General features: G+C 34.9%; 1 protein-coding gene across 2 annotated transcripts; it reads right to left on the bottom strand.

Annotated features, from left to right (window-relative positions):
- Nucleotides 1–671: 671 nt before the first annotated feature.
- On the bottom strand, nucleotides 672–10,175 carry LOC107002525 (probable ion channel POLLUX). 2 transcript variants are annotated; one of them, XR_001454524.2, is made up of 12 exons: nucleotides 9,400–10,175; nucleotides 8,708–8,776; nucleotides 7,827–8,447; nucleotides 6,736–6,918; nucleotides 6,434–6,493; nucleotides 6,148–6,351; nucleotides 4,838–5,086; nucleotides 4,323–4,421; nucleotides 2,361–2,555; nucleotides 1,825–1,901; nucleotides 1,279–1,545; nucleotides 672–1,183 (listed from the first exon to the last, which is right to left on the bottom strand). XR_001454524.2 is itself a non-coding variant. In XM_015200577.2 (12 exons), exons 1-12 carry the CDS (start codon nucleotides 9,931–9,933, stop codon nucleotides 965–967), a joined length of 2,793 nt encoding a protein of 930 aa, XP_015056063.1. In that variant the 3' UTR covers nucleotides 672–964. The 2 variants fall into 2 exon arrangements, 1 of the variants encoding a protein (XP_015056063.1); XM_015200577.2 differs by having other exon boundaries at nucleotides 1,825–1,917; nucleotides 9,400–9,933.
- Between the last annotated feature and the right edge of the window lie 4,763 nt (nucleotides 10,176–14,938).

The raw sequence follows: 14,938 nt of genomic DNA, 5'->3' as shown, positions 1-14,938 counted from the left end.
ACATATACAAACGTGACTAGTTATACAACTCGAAGTCATCCCACGTAATTAATGTATAATATTAGTCGCGAGTGATAACTATAGTAAACTATGACTATGATGAGTAATTAAATAGTATAAGTTTGCTTAGCCGCATAATTTTTCCTTCCAAAAATGAGATGAGGATTTGATGTTAAAATGTCGATTTGAGCCAACGTATTTACATGCATAGTTTGATAAGTCGATCGGTATGAAAATCGAATGTGATTTACTAAGATGATGAAGTCTATTGAGATGGAGATCGAATGTGAATTACTAAGATGATTTTTGGGATATAAATTCTGTACCATTGAAATTACTTAGCTGGGTCTATTAGATTTTCATATTAGGAAGATAGCAAAAATAAAGTGTTTGATGTGGATCTGTTTAAGAAAAATTAATACGAATTTATTGTTAGCATAGGTGAAATTTTATTAGAGGAAGACATGAAATTGAAGCATTGTAATGTAATTATCGCTTCTTTGTTTGCTAAATAAGATTTACCTACATTATTTTAAGGAACCTTATTTATTTTTCTTTTTCCTTTTATTTTATAAATGAATGCATTATTTGATAATGTGTATGCAATGTATAAGAAATCTTTGAATTAAAGCACTATTTGATAACTAAACTGCTCCAAGAGAGGATGCCAATGAAACAAAAAAAACTAATTGTCTAATGATGGTAAATTTTCATTCTTCATTTCCCCGATTTGTATTGCAAAATGTGAAAAATGAAAAATGAAAAAAGAAAAAAGACAAAAAAAGGAATTAACAGCTAGCTCTCCCCTCCTTTCCTACTACGCAGACCAGTTCTTACCTCTCTCTTGCTATTATTTTCTACCTAATCTGCTGGTTAAAGTTTACCTCATTTGCCTCTTTTGTAGTGACCCTGTGAGTGTTGCTTGTCGGGAGAGAGTTTGTGATGATTAATATAAAGAAGGTTTTCAGTCACCTGAGGAAATAACCACAAAAACATCATCAAGGGACCACTTTCTTTGCTTTGACTTGCCTGCTGGGTTAATCACAGCACGTTCTGCAGCTGCACTGCGGTATCCAATCACTATCTCCCGTCTTTGACGACCCCTTCTCATGATATCATAGAAGCACACTTCTTCCTGATCATACAGATAAAACTCTGCCGGCTTGATGCATAATTCATTTCCCTGTATTTCATGCTCTCACATTAAACTCATCTACAGTCGACTAAACATATCACACATTGCATTCAGTATATAAGTAAATAAGGAAAAACCAATACCTCTTCCGCAAACAGTTCTTCTAGAACACGATTAATCTGTTTGTCTTCTGCTACCATTGCAAGTGCCATGCTCACCAGTTCATTTGACAGCACGTAATCACTTATCCTAGACACTGACACAAGATTTCTTGTCCTAGAGTCCAATATCTCACTTATTATTATTGATCTGTCTGAAGCCTGCTGCATTTCACGAATCCAGGAGCTCTGAGAAAACACTGAATGCCGTAGAGAAACCGACCTAGAATCTTTATTAGGAAGACGCTTCGACTGCATTAAATAACAATTCAGCAATTTCAATCACTATTGGAGGATTAATGACATCCATTTTACCATTGTGACTTGCGAAATTAAAAAAAGGCAGGCCAGAGGGAGAGGAAGTGAGATCATTAGTACTGGAAGGGAGGAAAAGGCAAAATGTAGTGAAAAGAAATTGAGGGCAAAAATGAAAAGTTGCAGACTTCTTTAAACAAGAAATGCTTCTCAGAAACAAGTATTCCAGTGAAAAACTTCGTTTATATGCCTCAATCGGAAGTTAGCAACAATGACCTGGATATCTCGGATGAGAAGGAGGGTGGCAAGAGAGCGTGAATCAGAGTGAACAATGGAGTCTTCGACGGATTCATCTGCAAGAATCAAAATCTATTCTCTTAGAGTTAGTAAACAGTGCATCAACAAAAATATGAATTGACATGATAAAATACTATCCTCTGTTATACAGTTTTAACTTTTAAATCATAATGATTCTCGTCTTTGCTTAATTCTACTCTCAGGAAAATCAAGAGCAACTAGCTCACTGCATTCAGATCCTTTAGTAGCAAGACAAAGATAAAACATTTTTCCTGAATTCAGAAGCGTGAAAAAATTACCAAAAGGATTCACCAGCTACCTAGCGCTATGCTAACAACATATCCAGAAATCATTTGTTTTGCCCACAGGAACTTTAAAATAAATAAGCATCTTCCGTGCAAACAAACATGACCATATTTTTCTCCAAACCTTGTTGAGATATGACTTCATTTATTTTCAGTTTTCTTTTAGGCGAGTATTAAAGATATCAAAGTATGAGCACAACTTGAACTTACCGAATCAAATGTCTCCAAAGGAAGACCCTCTAAATGACGTCTAATCACTGCATTTCCCACACGATGGACAAGTTTTATGTTATCTAGTCCTGATATATCAAGACCCCCATCAGTCAACTTTTTTTCTCTATCTTTCTCGGGCACCTCATTAAACATCCACAATTCAGACCCTGGAGCCAATAATGCCTCCAGTACCTAACAAACAAGACGTGAAGAAGCCTCTGAAACACATGAATATGAATAGTATATATTCTCACTGTTTTTGTAGGTTTCTGAAATGATGGTACAGCAAAAAGAGGTTGGAAGAAAGATTGAAAATATTTCTCAATAATTTTGTTAAGCATAAAAGACTTATATATAGTCAACCTGAAAACAGAATCTGGAGAACAAAATTCAAAAAAACTAAATTAGATCAAATAGACTAATCTAACAAAATTCAAATTTAAACAGAGACTTCTACTGCAACTAAACTACTAATTATTCTAGTAATTTAGCAGTAACAGAAGCAAACATTCTACATTTTAGAATTGACACTGTATTTCATTCTTAAAAAGCTTTGAACACAAAAATTTCAACATAAGGATTTTTAAAGAAGATCGAATAAAAAAGAGAAAAAAAAGGAAGAGACACGTAATTATAAGCATGAAAGACAAATATATGAACAAATATATTGTTTAGTGTAGTGTCACGACCCGCCACATATCCAGGCAGATCGCGACCCATCCAGGCAGCTGGCAGCGTGTGCAAGCGGACAGACAGCCCAAAACGGTCAGCAGACGAAGGGGCAGGTAGTCCAAGCATGCAGCAGACGGAGGGGCAGACGTTTTCAGCCTTGGGGAGGCTTGTGCAGGGCCTCTAGAACCGTGGGGCAGACTAGAGAAATCTAGGAGTCCCTTTTGGAAGAGTTAGAGACATTCTTAGAATGTGGAGACATTCTTAGAATGTAGTCATGCCTTGAGTGCATGAACTTAGGGACTTGTATAGTGTAGCATTTATTTACTCTTAGTCATTAGAGTAGTATAAATAGTAGAGTCATTGTATTTGTAAGACATCCATCAATTGACTAATAAGATACAAGTCTTTCTTCCAAAATCTGTCTTTTGTCTTTCCTTCTATTTCTCTTAGCGATCCAAAATTGTGAGAGGCTTACTTGAGTTTGTGAGATCGTGCAAGAATCGTGAGCAAACCGTCAAGGGCCGCACGGAGTCTTGTCCGGATCGAAAAGGCCGTGACAGTAGGCTCTACAGAAGAGACTCATTGGCAAGTAGAAGTATGCCTTGGAATGACACCATGGAAAACACATATTAAGCAAGGCAAGCGCTCTACACATTTTGACCCTTGCTTTAGGGCTCAAGCACGATTAAATAACACTGGTTCTCGGGGCGTGGTCTCAGGCAGGAGCTAGGAGCAGGGGTGGTAAGTGGGTTATGGAAGCTGGAATGCTAAGAGTGGGATCTAGGAACATAAGGTCGTTAACTGGGAAATCCATAGAGCTACTGAAGATTATCAACAAGAGGACAACACTGAAGCATATATTAAGCAAGGTGAAGCGCTCAACACATTTGAGACTCGCTTCAGGGCTTAAGTACGCTTAAATAACAGTGCTTCTCGGGCGTGGTCTCAGGCAGGTGCAGTGGTGGTAAGTGGGTTATATGAGCTTCAAGGCTAAGAATGTGATCTAGGAACATAGGGTCGTTAACACAGAACTCCATAGAGCTAGTTAAATTATCGAGAAGAGGATGACACTGAAGCTGTGAAGCACATCTTAAGCAAGGTGAAGCTCTCAACACATTTTGAGCATCGGTTCAGGGCTTAAGCACGCTTAAACAACACAGGTTCTCAGGCATGGTCTCAGGCAGGGCAGGGAGCTGGGGTGGTTTCTTTATTAGTCACATATTCAGACACAGACATGCAAACACACACAGATTGAAAGGAGAAATAGGCGATACAGATGTACAGTACCATAATCATATCATCAATATCACGTCTCCAGCCACAGAATAAGATTCTTTCTGGATATTTTGGAGGATCAGTTATCCTAGGGAATAGGCCTTTATTTACCTGCAATAAGCAAGCCACTATTTAAGCAAATACAGAAACTGAGGCAATATCCACCATGCATTAGTTGAAATATCACCAGACAAGGATCAGAAATATTGACCTATGGAAGTAGATTCACAAAATTCAAATATACAAGTAATGGTGATACACGACTCAGACTCAATTTCTGTCTTTGTTTGATTATTTCAAAGAACTATCAACTATATTGCCTGCCAGTGACGGAGAATAGAACTAATGTTTTACCATTCTCTTTCTCACACAAGATAAATGCCTTAAGTTCAAAAAAGGAAATAGAATACTGGAGAGCACCCTAATTTGATGCTAAAAGCTACAATAACCTACACTAGTAAAAATACCTTAACCAAAAAAAAACTAATACTAGCAAAAATAAAACCAATACAGAGAAGAAAATTGACCTCTGGTAAGAGACCTGGCGCATAGGTATCATCATCCTCAGCTATAACAAGGACTTCATCACCTTCTTTTAGAACATATCTATCATCAGGATTTATGATAATCTTGCCCCCATAAGCAGCAACCTTAACACCGCAAGGAATAGCCTCCGGAAATGATACCAGTACGTCTTCAAAGGGTACACCATCCAGTTGAGGCCACCGTTTGATATAAAATTCTGCATTTTCAAACCCCAAAATGTCTTCCCAAATCTGTCATATTGGACCAGACAGGGTATTAACAAGAAAATAGATATTACTATTACCCAGAAACTGACAGCTACCAAAAACAGGATCAAGCACAAATTGAGAAATCTATACTATTTCGACATTCAATCAGTAGGTACCTCGATATTATTGTAATCTATACTATTTCGATATTCAATCAGTAGGTACCTCGATATTATTGTTGTCTACAATGAGTTCGCTCATCCATCATGTGGGTATCATTATGGTTTCAAGTACAATTTGGTAAATGGTTATAATTGCCTTTCATTTTATATTCCATCTGAATCTTGTGTATCAACTAAGATCAGATTATCATTCAATACAGCTTGGGAAAGCATGTGCCCAAATAAATCCCTCAAGGAAAGATGAGTCTTAACCTTATACTGGATCTTCAGTCCAAAACAGATTGTGCATCAGTTTCAGGAGTATCAACTGCAGAGCAGTATTAAATAGCAACAGAATTGTTTATCTATGAGATTATGATCACATGTAATGGATCAAAATGTTCACTTCAAAATCAATCTTGAAATTCTCTCCACACATTTTTTGGGTAAATATAGGTAAAGATTAAAAAGGACGTCAACTTCGCCACTATGAGCATACATGGCTGGATGCTGGTCCAAAGAGGGTTACGGAAGGTTGAAGGCCAGCAATAAACAAGTTAACTTATGAATTTTCATAACACTGAAGTTGTATTGGAGTTGAACAGGTATTAAAAGGAGCAAAATGGGTATTGAGGATTACAAGAGACCGGAAGTAGTTTGAAAGGCATTGTTTGTTGTTATATCATCAAGAAGGAACTCAAAAGGAAGATAATTTTTCTGGTCCAAACTTGCAAGGTTTTCAGGACATGTAAGGCACAAGTATACAGTCTCTTGATGAACGCACACATTGAATTTAAAACTAATGATTATAGCCAATAGATATAAGAGGAACCAGATGGACCACATTATGTCCAGACGACAACATAAGTAGTAAAAAGCTGCCAAAGCAAGGAAGAGAAAGACAAATGAAAAAATAATGCAACAGAACTATGTATAACTTACCTGAGCAAGGCCAGGCTGCAAAGCACATTGTATCATCAACCTCCCAATCACATCATGCGCAACAACTGTTTCAATAAGTTCACCACCAACAAGTTTCACTAACGGTTCGTTGTCAAGATCACTCATCTCCACAACAACATGACCTCTCAACCCCTCTCTTACTCCAGTTAGGCTAAGTACAACCCTTAGAGCACGTGCATCACTCTAATAAGAAGAAAAACATTAGAATAATTAGTGCAATTATCTGGTTGTTTAGAGATTGAAGATTCATTTGTGAAAAAAGCACCTGATCAGCATTCTCATCAGATGCTAAGACAATGATTGCACGTGCTTTAGAGACTGATACCTGTATGCGTCATAGAAGAACAAAAACGAAAAGAAAAAACTATGATAAAGAAAGAATAAGGCAGGGTAAAGAGAATTCAAGAAGCGTATAAGATCAAGTTGAACCCAAAGATAATAGTTACTTTTACTTCACAGAATAAATTAGAAATATTAGGATAATGACGAAAGGAAAACTGACTAAAGGATAAGACGGAGAATCAAGGTCAACAAGGGAAAGAAAAAAGATACACTCACAAGTCACACCTTTTTTAGATCAGCAAGTATCAGTGGACTGCCACTTCTGCAGATAACTGAAGTTCCCATGAAATCAAATTCTAACTTTGCTATGTCCAGCTCCATCTCCTCCTTGTCTCTTTCCGCAAGAACAACGACAACACCACCACCAATGCTCTTGTTTGCTATCGCTAACTGCTTCAAAAGTGACCCCTGTAATAAGAAAATACTTTTACTTCTACATGTCATAACCAGTCTCAAAAGCCATGAAAAAATCAGATAATTCCTTCCATCGAGCGAAGACTGCCAAGTGATGTTTGCAGCAAACAGAAACAAACAGTATGACCTGAAAGCTATTCTAGAAGTATGTCTTTGTTTTTCTCCAACAAGATCTCTCAAGAACCAATGGTACTATCTTACTTGCAATGCCTATTGAAAACAATTTGCAGATTTTCACTCTACTGGATAATTGAGAAGGTAATGAAAATTTGAAAATTGCTCTTTCCTATATAGAGTAGTTATGCTATTTTATTTCCTCTCTTCATCTCTTGAACAATTATTAATAACGAACCAAAACAATATCAAGCCTTTTTAATATAAAGTAGAATAATTTTATAAGTCAAACCTATATCAAGCCTATTTACCTTGCCAAAATCACCATTACTCAAGTATTTCATTCTACTTGTCATGTAGGAAAAGAATCAAGCAGACAGAAAACAGAAAGCTCTGTTAGCAGCTGAAAGTGCCCTAAATTCCTGGAATCAAATTATCATCAATGAAGAATAAATCTCACTAACAACTTAGATTATATTATTGACAAGTCAAGGGAAGATTCAAGTCCAACAGTACAACCTTGTTGCACAGCCATGTAGGTCAATCTGTGGCTGTCTATATTTAAATCCAACGATTCATTACTGTCCAATATGTTTGGATCAAATGGACTGTAGGTGGATCTGGATTAAACTTTCTTATGGATCATATTGATCGAATGGATTATAGATTACCCACACCCCATATCTAACGTATGTCCATCCAAATCTACTTTTTCTGCCCAAATATATAGAAAAATTCAGATAATTGTCAAAAAGTCGAAACATTTTAAGAAATATCGATAGACTTACCAATTTATCACTCCATCCAAGAACAAGAATGTGATTACTTTCAATCACCTCACTCTTTCCTTTCCTTAAAGAATCCACTTTTTCTGAAATAGCATCTGAAACAAGCCCCAGCATCATAGCAAATATGAGCATGCCTCCAGAGCTTATCAGAACTGAAACTATCCTTGGCCCTGCACCAACCATATCTGCATGGTTTCCAGAGTCTGCTACAAAGCTCCAAGAAAGCCAAATAGCTTCAATAAAGCTGCCATCACCAACAGCATAAAGTGCCAATCCTCCATATACAATTAGAAAGAGAGTGGAAAAAAGAAGTGCAAGAAGCTTTGCATAAGGGTAAACTGAGAAACACACATCCACCACATATGCAATCCTTTTCTTCAGTGGAACCTCCTCCTTTATGGTATATTTCCTCTTCAAGAGATCAATTATTCTCGGAAGATAGTCAAGATATCTGTACAATGCAAAAGGAATAACGAGGATAAACACCACCATGTACAGAGCAACTGTTCTGCTGTCAGCATTACCAAAATACACTAATGAATTAACTTCTTCAAGCTCCATGATACCAGCGCTGGCAAGATCAACATGGCTACAAGCTCTACGAAGACTACTATTCTCCTCCTGCAAATAAATCAATCCTCACCTTCAACTAATGTATTGAGAACCAACTATTTAGTTACAACAGAGATCAAAATTTGAGTACAAGTTGAGCGTTTAATATGCCTGTTTCTTCCAATAAGCAGTGGTTCTTCTTATTTTACTTTTTTGGGGCAACATTGTATTCGGGTTTTCTTTTAATAAGCAGCAACTGAAAACTATATGTAGACAAAGACTAGAGTGAAAAAAATTCCCGATTTGAACAGTGTTCATAGAGAGCATACCTGAAGTTTAGAGACTTCATTCCGCAAATATAATGTGTGGGATACAGATAATGTACAAAGAAACTTAAGCTGCAATAAAAGTAAATAATTGATCAACATATCAGGAAGAACCGAAAAACCAATGCATCGAGATCAGAAGGGTTTATAAGAAACAGAGACTGGATGGGCATTCATTATCCAAAAAAAAAGAGAGAGAGAGAGATTGGATGGGCAACAAATTCCCATTCACCAAAAAAGTAAAACATAGTACTATCCTACTATATACTCTCACTGTCCAATTTATATAACATTCTTTCCTCTTTGGGACGTCTCAAAATGTTTGACATCATTCATTTCTATAAATTTCATACTTTAAAAATTCAAATACATTAAACTATTCAAATTTTAAACCTCGAGGTAATCTTTACCAAACCAACTTGTCAACAATTACTCCAATTGTTTTTCCGGCATGGCTAACATAACATATAAAACTCAAAATTAACATTTCAAAATCTGTATCCAGTCAAACACATGGGTATAAAAAAGGGACGGAGAGAGTATTATACCACTATGTAACATTTTATTAGCTCCCTTAAAATTTTACCCAAAAGCAATCAATTGCAAATTTCACATTTTCTGCATGTCTTTTTGGTTTTCAAATCGAACAGAGATAGAAACGGGAATTAGAATTGGAAAAGCATAAAGACACCAACCAAAAAGAGAATCCACGAATATCTATGAGCAGAAGGTCTTCGCGCATTGGAGAAGATAGCTGAACTGGACCCTGACAAAGCCGAAGAAGCTGAAGTTGAGACTTGAATTGACAAAGCATTCAAATCTTTCTCAGCTTTCAGCTTGGGCTTGAGCTTCATCTTTGACTCAACCTTAGCTTCACAACTCAAATTGGAAGGCATAGACTCGCTACGAGCTGGTAATTCGAGCTGATTCCTCTGTGATTTCGAAGTTGACTTGACGTTAACTCTACTCTTAGTAGTATGCGGTCCAAGAAAAGAGGGGTAAACGTAGTCACGATCGCCAAATCCAAAATTTGCATCATTAGTCGCGGAAGTGGTATGAGATTCAGAGTAGGATGGTGAAGTAGAAGAGACACGAAGAACAGCGGGGAAAAGTTGTCCGGCGAGTGTGTTGTCGGCATTTATTTTGGATTTCTTGAGCAACGGAGGTCTCTCCGGCATGTTAGGGCTTGGATTGGTTTTGGAATTTGGAGCTCCATTTGTGTCGGGCATTGTCGGATCGAACGGGGAGACAATTATACAACACGGAGAGAGAGGGGAGATTATGGAGAGAAGTGAAGTGGGGAGGTAATGGAATCAATGTTTACAAGCAAATGGAGAAGCCATGGGAGACTCACATGGCTCAAGTGGAAAGACAGGAGGTTATGGTAGTTTATATTTTTAGTTTAATTGGAGCTTTGTTTCATTCTCGGTATTGAAGTGCTTTCCCATTTACGTTCTTCTTTTTTGCCAAACAAAATTGTTTCGGAACTGGATTTGAAAATCGAGTTGTGTTTACATATAATTTTCCAAATAATATTTAGTTGTTTAAATGTATTTTCTAATATAAATATGTAGCAAGATTAAGCTAAAATAGTAATAATAAGGAGCAAAAAAATGGACAAGAAATAAGAGATCAAAATGGGAGAGCTTTGTTATTTTTCCAATAAGTATGTTCATTATTGGCCAAATATATAAACAGATCTCTAAACTTGTTGGGTTTTTTCCCTCGGGTACCTCAACTATGTCATTTTTCTATTGAATCATTGAACCACCCATAATTTGTTCCTTTAAAACATTATTGATTGATTTTGATTGGCTTTTCTATTTTAAATGCCTTCAAATGCGTTTGAATTGTAATAATTTTGATTGAAGGAATGAAGACAAACCGTGTTAGTCTCATTTGTATTCTAATGTGTTCAAATGACTTAAGTAAAACACAATTATTCTCGAACATTTTCACTATCAATTGGACTGATGAGTTGTGGAACAACATATGTATCCTCTATCAATACCCCTCATAAATCTGGTTCCACATCAGACAACTGTGTTTGTTTAAACAGAACAAATTATGGGGATTCAATGATTCAATAGAAAAATGACGTAGTTGAAGTACCTGAGGGAAAAAAACCCAACAAGTTTAGGGATCTGCTTATGTATTTGACCTTCATCATTTATGCTACCATTTGTAGTGTTACATAGAACCATGAAAAAAGTTGTCATAAGTATGACATTAATCATCAAAGCTATGGAAGAAGATCATGAGGGAGGCTATGGAGGTATGAGAGTTAAATATTATAGTCGTGGACATCTACACTAAGGGATTGTTTTTTGAGTGCATTAGCAAAAATAATACATGCATTAACTTTGTGATTGTGCATTGAGGAGTGTATTATCAATACAATGAATTTCTAGGTATTAGTAATGCAAATGGATCCAGTATATGCATCAGCATGATTAAAGATTCAATTATCCCTCAAAAACATTTTTACATCATTTCCAATAGAAATATAATGGACTCGATCCGTCATCAACTAGTGCACCTGCACCAAGGAACAAAGACGAGTTTAATAATCAAAATTCATAAAATTTCATATCTAGACCTGCTCAATTCCAAGGTAGTGTGGCAAAAAGAGGAAATTGAACTCCTACAGGTATTAACTATGGTAGGAACCACCCAAAAACGTGTCACAATGGCTCCACTGGATGTTTCAAGTGTGGTAAAAAAGGTCCTTCCATGAAAGAGTGTCCTAAGAACAGCCAGGGCAATGAAAATATGCGCAATAGAGCCGAATCTTCTTTAGTTGCTCCACCAGACAGAGTTGTACCTAGATGAGCTATTTAAGGAAAAGCAGAAGAGAGAACCGTCTTTATGCTATCACTAGTCGCCAAGAGCAAGAGAATTCTCCACATGTCACTAGTATGATCAAAGTCTTTACTTTTGATGTTTATGCTTTGTTAAATTCAGGAGCGAGTCTATCTTTTGTGACTCCTTATATTTCATGAATTTTAATATTCTTCCTGAGCAACTTCTTGAGCCCTTTAGTGTTTCTTCACCTATTGGTGAATCTGTTCTAGCTGAGAGTATTTATCGTGATTGTACCATTTTCGTCAATCACAAGAGCATGATTGACTTTGTTGAGTTAGACATGGTAGATTTCAATGTCATTCCAAGAAGAAGAAAGAGGAAGAAGAAACAACCAAACCTGGAAGGAGACAAAGCAACGAAGTAGTTGATGGGTAGAAGGTTTGAGTGTGATTAAATAATATGCGGTAAAGGGTAAAAAAATTATGAAAAAAATATTTTGACATATGATTTCGGTGTAAGTTTTATATACTATGATTTGATAAGCACTTGCCTTAATAACAATTTGAAATGTTTCTACTAATTCCAAAGAAAAGTGTAATTGAAAGTAGACCTTGATGAATCTCGCAGATAATGACAGGTTCGTTAGACATGTACATCTTGTAATTACAGATTACTGATATAACCCTTGCAAGTGGAAAGGTAGAACTAGCATATCGTTACTGATATACCTGGAGTAGGGATCTACCAATATGGATATTTAACAACTTTATGAGGGGTTCACTGTATTGGTTACTTCTTAAAGAAGAAGACCACACTAATTACATAGAAACCTCCCAAATATAAGATTTGATATGAAAGTGCTTTTCTCATTTTACTACTAAGTATTTATATAAATATTGCTTACATGAGGCAAATAAGATTTGAATATTGTATTGTTTATGAAAGACCATTTATTTCAAAATTTTGATTATCATACTAACATATTTTCTGACTTGTCCCTTATTAAAACGGTAGTGGTTAAGTATTATTATTCACTGAGCTAGTGTTTCACTCCTTGATAAATGTTTATACAGAGAATTCAGGTGGTATTAACGATGATTTCATTAACTAGAGGGTGTGATTTGCTAGCATCTGATGAGCCCTACATTGCTTTGCGTGGCAAGAAATTTATCGAATTGCTATATATATATTTTAAAACTTTTAGACTCATTCAATTTGTTATCAGAGTCATGATTATTTCTTCCTATTGTATTCAAGTGACTAGTTTTATACTTCTTTTTTTTTGTAATTGGAGAAGAATTGAAATAATTGTGTGGCGATTGAATTGTTATTGAATATTGGGTCATGCGTTAGCAAAGTTTTTAGTTGTATTGCTGATTTCTATGACAAGGAATAACTGAATATGTTTAAAAATAAAGGAAACTCTTCACAAACTCTTCACAATTTTCTGTAGATTATGTTAATGCTTGCTTTTGGGATTCTTTCCTCTTAGCGGGTCACAATTTTTTTTAATCGTGACCTCATATTTGTGAAATTATTGTTTTTTTTCCTTTTGCAGATGTCATAACTAGATTATGACTAATCCTAGTTGTTATTCGTTTAATGAATTTCAATCAACCAGACCAACTAGTTTAGACCTCTTAATATTCTACTATTATATAAGAGGGATTATGCTCAAAGCATACTCCTCTCCGTCAACATACATTCTTGGCATAATAGTGGAAATATTGATAATTTCTAATTATCCTGTTCAAGACTATTATTATGATGTTGAATGTGTGCTTTTTTCTAATTTGACAAAATGATGACAATGTTAATTAGTGTTAATTTGTTTGTATGTTTCACGTGTAAGTGTGGGGCCTCCTCACGTGCTAGGTATTGAAGCCTTTTTCATTGTTCCTTAGAGCCTGTTTGGCTCAGCTTAAAAGCTGGTCAAACTGACTTAAAAGCTGGTTTTTGACTTATTTGGCTGTTTGGCAATACTCAAAATAACTTATTTTAAGTTAAAAAAAACTTATTTTAAGCCAAAAGTTAAAAGCTGGGGTAGGGGTGTTTTTTTTTTTTCCAGCTTATAAGCTGTTTTAAGTTGACCATATTTTTACCTTTTTGCCCTTAATATTTTTATACAATCTCCAAATTACCCACATAACCCTAACATCTCTTTCTTCTATTTTTCCCTTTTCACGTGTGGATGATAGACAATTACTATTACTAATGAATGAAAATAAAATAAATCTTAAATCTTTCAAGTGATCTATTCAAATTATATATTATTAAAATGTAAAATAAGTTGCACATATAACTTAAATAAAAATTTATATTCCTCTTATAAATAATTTGTGATAATAAAGAAATATTGAATGATAGACAATTATTATTACCTATGGATGAAACTAAAATAAAATCTTAAATCGTTCTTTAATCTATTCAAAGTATATATCTTTAAAATCTATAATAACTTTATGTTCCTCTTATAAATAATTTGTGATGAGAAAGAAATATGTGAACGATAGCAAAATATAATTATTTATGGCTGTAAAATATAAATTAATTAACTTTTATTATGTTAACAGTTTTTAAGGGTATTTCAGACATTTTGATTTAAAAAGCTGTTTATCAGTACTTATTTGCCAAACACATCAACAACTTTTTAACTTTAACACTTTTATCCAAACGCATAACTGCTTATTTTAAAAATAAGTTTCAACACTTTCAAAAGTACTTTTTTAAAGTTGATTTTATTAAGCCTATCCAAACGGGCCCTTAATCTTTTGTTGGAATTGATTTAAGCATGAAGTGGACTCAACTACGTACTTCAATCCATTCTTCCAAAGTAAAAAGAAAAAAATAACTCTACTAATAAAATAAAATAGTATAATCAATTTTATAATTGTATGCAGAATATATAAGGTTAATTTATATTATCTTCGTATTAATAACATATAATCTTAATAATAGAACATAAATTTTATTCGGAGTAATCAATTACTTTTTTAAAAAGCATATTTTTACAATATTGTATAAATTTTTAGTATGTTATCTAATATATATTAAATAAACTTTGTTCAAAAGTGTATATTGGGATTGCTGAATCACACATACACAAAAAAACATTCAAAGCAATGGAGCCATCATAATATTTTTGAACTCCTCCAAAAGAAAGGATGAAAATTGGATTATTTATCCATGTGAGTCTGATAGATTCTATTTTTCCTTTTCTTCAATAGAAAGGAGAGTGGGGTGGGGGTGGGGGGTTATTTTCTTGTAGAGTCGTATGCACAAAATATGCATTTACGATTGTTCAATTTTATATTTTTTCGATTCTTTATCTTTCTTTTCTTTGTGCTTTATCATGCGGGATAGGAAAGCTTTTATTTTGTTATGTCATTAGGGTAATGATACATTAATATATATATATATATATATATA

Source organism: Solanum pennellii, chromosome 10 (assembly GCF_001406875.1).
Source record: "Solanum pennellii chromosome 10, SPENNV200".
Taxonomy (NCBI): Eukaryota; Viridiplantae; Streptophyta; class Magnoliopsida; order Solanales; family Solanaceae; genus Solanum; species Solanum pennellii.
This window is presented reverse-complemented; position numbering and strand designations above follow the sequence as displayed.

Bases quoted from the DNA above. Each gene is read 5' to 3' on its own strand.
- LOC107002525 (XM_015200577.2), bottom strand. From the start codon at position 9,933: ATGCCCGACACAAATGGAGCTCCAAATTCCAAAACCAATCCAAGCCCT. The intron at 4,422-4,837 runs GTCAATTTTCTT...TGCTTATTGCAG, and splicing joins CGCCAGGTCTCTTACCAGAG to GTAAATAAAGGCCTATTCCC. The intron at 1,546-1,824 runs GTCATTGTTGCT...TATTTAATGCAG, and splicing joins TTCTCATCCGAGATATCCAG to TCGAAGCGTCTTCCTAATAA.